The 6,028-nt window shown below is 38.4% G+C and overlaps 1 protein-coding gene across 5 annotated transcripts in view; it reads left to right on the plus strand.

The window, feature by feature from the left end:
• Positions 1–608, plus strand: part of PRKD3 (protein kinase D3) — an 86,637-nt gene extending 86,029 nt beyond the window's left edge. For all 5 annotated transcript variants that reach the window (XM_060244033.1, XM_060244051.1, XM_060244024.1 and 2 more), the window contains one exon: positions 35–608. In XM_060244033.1, the coding sequence (XP_060100016.1) occupies positions 35–208 (174 nt within the window). In that variant the 3' untranslated portion in view covers positions 209–608. The remainder of the gene's footprint in view (positions 1–34) is intronic.
• The last annotated feature ends 5,420 nt before the right edge of the window (positions 609–6,028 follow it).

The following is a 6,028-nucleotide window of genomic DNA, read 5'->3' on the forward strand; positions in this document are numbered from 1 at the left end:
CATATCAGTGTCTAATCTTTTTTCCTCCCTTCAGGATTATCAAACTTGGCTTGACCTTCGAGAATTTGAAACTCGCATTGGAGAGCGCTATATTACCCATGAGAGTGATGATGCTCGCTGGGAAGAACATGCTTATGAACACAATCTTGTATACCCAAAACATTTCATTATGGCCCCCAATCCAGATGATATGGAGGAAGACCCATAGTTCTCTGGAGAAAGGCACTTAAGTAAAATGTGTAGTGATATTTTGCTGGAGCAAGCATTGCTGCTCAGAGGATCCAGCATCAATTTGTGGATGGATTAAATGATCTGGAAAGTCTTTCTCCATCTCTGGTGTCGGACTATGAATGTGATTAGCACTGGGTTAAAAGCCATGAAGAATTTAATGTAACATTGCCTTACCTGTACATCACAGTGATGTTCCTGAAAGATGAAGTGCACAGAGACTTGATGCAGTGTGCAAATTTTCCAGTTTTGTAGTTTACGCAATAACAAAACAATTTGTAATGGTTTTCTAGTCAATACTTGTTAAGCCATAGAATTCTATTTTTGGTATTTAGATGCATCTTTTAGGAAGCTATCAAATAAAAAAGAATCTGAATATACCATGACTAGATAACTATAGAACTTGATTTTAAGGACCATAGAAAAAGTATTTATTTAGAAGGTATGACTTTGCAAAGCAATAAAGATGAAGAGGACAGACGATATACAGATAGTTCAAGATGTAATTCTTAGGCTCTCCAGTGTGATATGATAAGTCTCTTTCTTATGAAAATACAATGGAGTAAAAGTATTTTACATTCCTAATGAATATTGACAAATTACTTAGCCCTTTTGGTTGTATTAGGAGAGTAATTCACAACAGATGGCAGGTCATTCTGTGTGGCAGATATTAGTGTGACTTGGATGTATCGGGGATCTGGACCTTCATCTACCTGATGGGATGTTCCAAAGATTCTGTTTTACATACAGTAGTAAGAGGGGACTTGCTGTTTATAGTACAGCAGTTCCTACTGCTAGACGAAAGTTGCTGTTCAGTATGAAATTGCACTTTTCCTCTTCAGTGAGAGTTGCTGCCTCAGACGCAATCAATTGAAGTTCCAGCTGGGTGTGTAGTTTTTCTTCGTATACACTTGCCACACTTGTCTCTTAGCCAAGTAGCACAAAGTACATGCTTATGACCTTTTGTAGTTTAGTATTACATTCAGAAAAGGTTTGTGGGAAGTTATAAAGATTTTGGGTACCTTTGTGAAAGAGAACCTCTCATTGTTCGTGTTTATTTTGGATCTTGGCAATTGACTAGGTCTGTTGTTGTGATCTAAATCCTTTCAAGTATGTTCTTAGTTTTTTAAACCATACAATTAGGGATACTATTTTCTTTTTTTACTTTTCAATTAATCCAGTTAATTTAGAGGTCATAGTATAGTATCTGGACTCATGGAGCCAAAAGCAGTCATTTAAATGTTGCTTTCCATTTTGTTAAAGTGGCATTTTCTTTTCTCTTTTGCTGTGTTTAAATTTGAGACTTATGGAATGAGGCAGCACAGTGGTTTCTCACACAACCTGCTTTGTTGTTTTGTTTTTTGGAGAAGCAACTTGCCTTTGATAAAACTGCCTTTCTTCTAGAAGATCCACAGACAGGGAAAGCAGCTGGACTGAAGTTTTCCTTCCTTCCATTTAAGCAATCTTGTTTGTGAGTAAACATCTTACCTAGCAGTATGCTGCTTTTGTGTGTAAACATGTAAAAAGGACAGGAACTAAGTAGACCTAAAAGCACAGCCTCAGAAATCTCTCTTGTTCAAGTAAGAAATGGTCTATTTCAGCAGTGCCCTTTATTAAGCTAAACCATTTATTTTATGAGAATGTAGTCCCAGTTTCTACCTGGTTGACTCTTGAGAAGTTGAAGAGACAGTATTTTTCTTCAGGAACAAAATTGTAGGAATACAATGGACAGAGATAGTTATGTGCTATGAATCATTCTTAAATTGATGCAGAGAAGGGCTCACAAGATAGGCTGAATACCAGGTGTGGGAAGGTTGCTGTATTTAGGGGTGGCCAACGGTAGCTCTCCAGATGTTTTAAACCTACAACTCCCACCAGCCCCAGCCAGCATGGCCAATGGCTGGGGCTGATGGGAGTTGTAGGCAAAAAAAACATCTGGAGAGCTACCGTTGGTCACCCCTGCTGTATATGCTGGGTCCAGATGCAGAGATGGTTCTGTCTAGGCCAACTCATACGATTGTATTCAGCTTTTTTGTTCCTGAATGTATCAGCTTGCAAGATAATTTTGCAAGATTGTACAGAATTAACATTTAAGTATAAGATACTTTAAACTGAGTATTGAAATTTCATATGTGTAAAGAAAAATTTGGCTTCATGTTTCTCCTCTCCCCCTAACTTTGATATTGATAGATTAGTATCCAGTATAGTTAATTGGCTGGCTGTGATTATAAAACCTGTCTTTCCATGGAAATGACCAGTAATTTTAAAGAAGCTGTGTACTCTCGGCATGTGCCAGAGAACATGAGGATACATCTTGAGCTTTCTTTAATACTTACTGTGACTTGTTTGTCCAGAACAGTGAAGCTGCTTTTGGGCCTGCAGCAAACTGCAAGAGGAGTTTTAGTTGAGTGGCCAACTTACACCTATTCATGCATTTGGATTTTCTGTGTTGTGACCTTTAATAGTTAGTCAGTTTATTGCATCTAAAATCTGGTCACCGGGAAGTGATTTTTCTATTCCATGCCAAAGGAAAGCATTTTGGCCACTTCTCCGTCTCATTTTTATTTGTTCTTTTAACTGTAGATTCTGTGTAGGATCTCAGCAGTAGATGTGCTGTGAGATACTCTGTAGGATCTCAGTACAGATATGCTTTTTGTTACCATCCTCCAAAAGACTAGAGCCACAAGAAAGACGTGAATTTAAGTAAGCTAGAGGTCTGACATGGGGCTAGCTTCAGAGAGATCTTGTACAGTAGATTAATTTGAAACACGTCATCCTTTGTTTGTGGCATAGCAATTTGCCACATTGATATTTTTTTTCAGTTTTAGTGATAGCATTTCTCTGATGTTCAGATTTCAGTTACAGGGGTGATTTATGAACTCTTAATTTTAGCTATGTGGGATTGTACTAAAGATTGCAGCATAATTTGGAATTGCATAGTCACAGTTGTATCAAAACTATCTGAGATGGCCTATTTGAATATTGGCTGGTTTCATATATGCGTGTCCATTGATGACTTGCAGCTGAACCTGGAAACTGTGACTATAGAGAAAAAAGTTTGGTCTATGGTGACTGATCATTGCGGCTTTCACCTATTGGATTGGGCACATTTTCCACCAAATGATTGCATATGTAAATTCACCCCAAGCCCTATCATTCTTAAAATCTATGTAATGAACTGCTTTCTGCTTCAGACATGGTATGATCAGGGTTGTGTGGTCTGGAGGATAGTTCTGTATTATAGTACTGTTCATGTAATTCATTGTCACTGTGTTTCCTGCACTTGTATCAGTGTATATTTCATATTTATATGGCCCATAAGAAACATTGGCCTAATTCCAGGTACCCCTGCTTTTGCAGACAAAGTGAAGTCTATGTCTACAATCCTTAGTGATTTTAGTTTAGTTGACTGTAAACATGCCATGCCTTGTATGGTTTCCATATATGCGTTGGGGTCAGTTTGCATATTACTTCTGTGGTGTCATAAAACCATGGTCCTTGTGGTCAGTTTCAATCTCACATTATTTGTAAAAATGCTATTTGTGAATAGAGTGACCCACATGATTGATATTTTTAGATAATACATCTGTACCATGGGAGCTGACCTTTGGAGAACAAATTTATGACAGCCACAGTGATAATTTGTAAAGTTTGCCACAGTGATAATTTGTAAATTGGGCCTAGGTGCTTTTTCAGATCTGCTTATGGTATTGCAATCATTAGGTTTTACTTATTTGACTGTTATCCTCCATGAGAGCCAGTGAGGTGTAGTGGTTAAGAGTGGTGGACTCTAATCCGGAGAACTGGTTTTGATTCCACTCCTCCAGATGAAGCCTGCTGGGTGACCTTGTAGAAGTTACAGTTCTTTCAGAACTCTCTTAGCCCCATCTACTTCCCATACTTCTACTGTATGTTGTGGAGAGAGGAAGGGTATATGATTGTAACTTGCTTTGAGACTCCTCAAGGTAGAGAAACAGGGCTACTCTTCTCCTTGTGTGGCTAGATTGTAAGAATTCAGTGTGTACCTTGAATTCTTGAATCTGAAGTTTATTTCAAGGAACTCTACCAGGAAAAAAAACCCTTCTAGAATATTGCAGCTACTTGGAAAAGCACAAGAGATGAGTCAAGATGGAAGAGGCTTTCCCCTAACCTACTGATTTAAAAATTGTGGAATCGTAATTTCCCAGTGTTTATCCTTCTGGTTGGCCAGTAGATATCAAGCTTAACAGAGAGACATTCAGATTTTAAACCAGAAAATCTTTGATTTTACTATTTCCTAATGAAAAAATGCACATTTTTACTTTAATCTACTACTCGAATTCACAGTTGTGTGTTCTCATTGAAAAGAAATCTCTACTGCAAAGATGGGGATGATAAGTAAGGCTTAAGAATCAATGTCATGGGTTGAATACAATTATTGAAAGCTGCTGTCTGAAACTACTCCTAATCAGATTGAAAGTTTGGCCGTTTTCCCACTGACCTTACCCCGGAGCGATGTCCCTCTTCACCGCGCAGCGTCTGCGCGGATTTCCCACCAACTGCTGCGCAGAACCAGGAAGTGCTGCGGCTTTTGCGTCGCAGATGTAAACCGCTAAAAACCAGTTTACATCTGCAATGCAAAAGCTGCGGCTCTTCCTGGTTATGCGCAGCAATTGGTGGGAAATCCGCGCAGACGCTGCGCGGTGAAGAGGGACATCGCTCCGGGGTAAGGTCAGTGGGAAAACGGCCATTGTTTTTTAATACATAGTCAGAGCTATTCTATATTCACTGGATGGGTCTGAACATTGAAAATGGCTGTTTGAGCATTGTTAAGCCTGCACTTTAGTACTGGATTTCCAGAGTGAGATTTGCTGCACTAAAAAAGAAAGTGGGTGTTTTCATTGTTTTCTCTTAATGTTATCCTAAAAAATTTCTGTAACAACAGAATGCATACCAGATTGCTTCCAGTTATACTTAAGATCACTTTCAGTACTAAGTCACCATGTTAAAAGAGCAGTAAATCAAGAGTAAAATATATACTTCAAAAATGAATTTCAGACCTCTGAAAAGCAATGCTGGGGACCACTAGAGTAGGACTGTTGTGGATGAATATGTGAAATAACTGGAATAACTCTAACAGCAATTAGACACATCTTAAAAACCATAAAATAAGGCTGCATAGCTTGCATTCTAACTGCTATTAAATCAAAGCTTTTAAGTCACTGACAAAGTTGTCATTAATCAGTTGCTCCAGGTGAATTTGTACCCAGTGTTGCATTAGTATTCATCTTTGTTTTTTGAGTTAAGTTGCATTCATCGAAGAAGCAGTGTTGTATCGATGCTAGAAGATATTCATGTAAAACTTACAGCCTCAAAAAGACACTGTCAAGTACTTTTTATATTTTTATATGTCCCATTGTTTGTAAATATCCTCTAAGCTCAAAAATAAATTTTATTTCCCTATCATTTGTCTTTTCCCCATTTATATATTCTCCTCAGCTCTTCAGCCATTGTTGTGATAACTGTGTACAGGGATCCCTTGTGCAAATATAACTACAAAAATGTAAAATCTGTATGGCTGTAAAGTAGTTGTTGGATGCTACCCTGTAAAGTACCACATACATTAATGTAACTTTATAAAATCAGCTGCTAATACTAGAAACTTGCAGCAGAGAGACCAGATGAAAATACCCTTTTCCCCCTGAGGGCACAAACTAGAAGAGCTGGGACTGGATCTCCAAAGATTTTTAGAGGTGCCAAACCCTGAGTAGTTTAATCCTACTCCTCGCCCTTTTCCTTATGCAGCTTGCCCCCAGAGCTG

Source organism: Heteronotia binoei, chromosome 1 (genome assembly GCF_032191835.1).
Source record: "Heteronotia binoei isolate CCM8104 ecotype False Entrance Well chromosome 1, APGP_CSIRO_Hbin_v1, whole genome shotgun sequence".
NCBI lineage: Eukaryota > Metazoa > Chordata > Lepidosauria > Squamata > Gekkonidae > Heteronotia > Heteronotia binoei.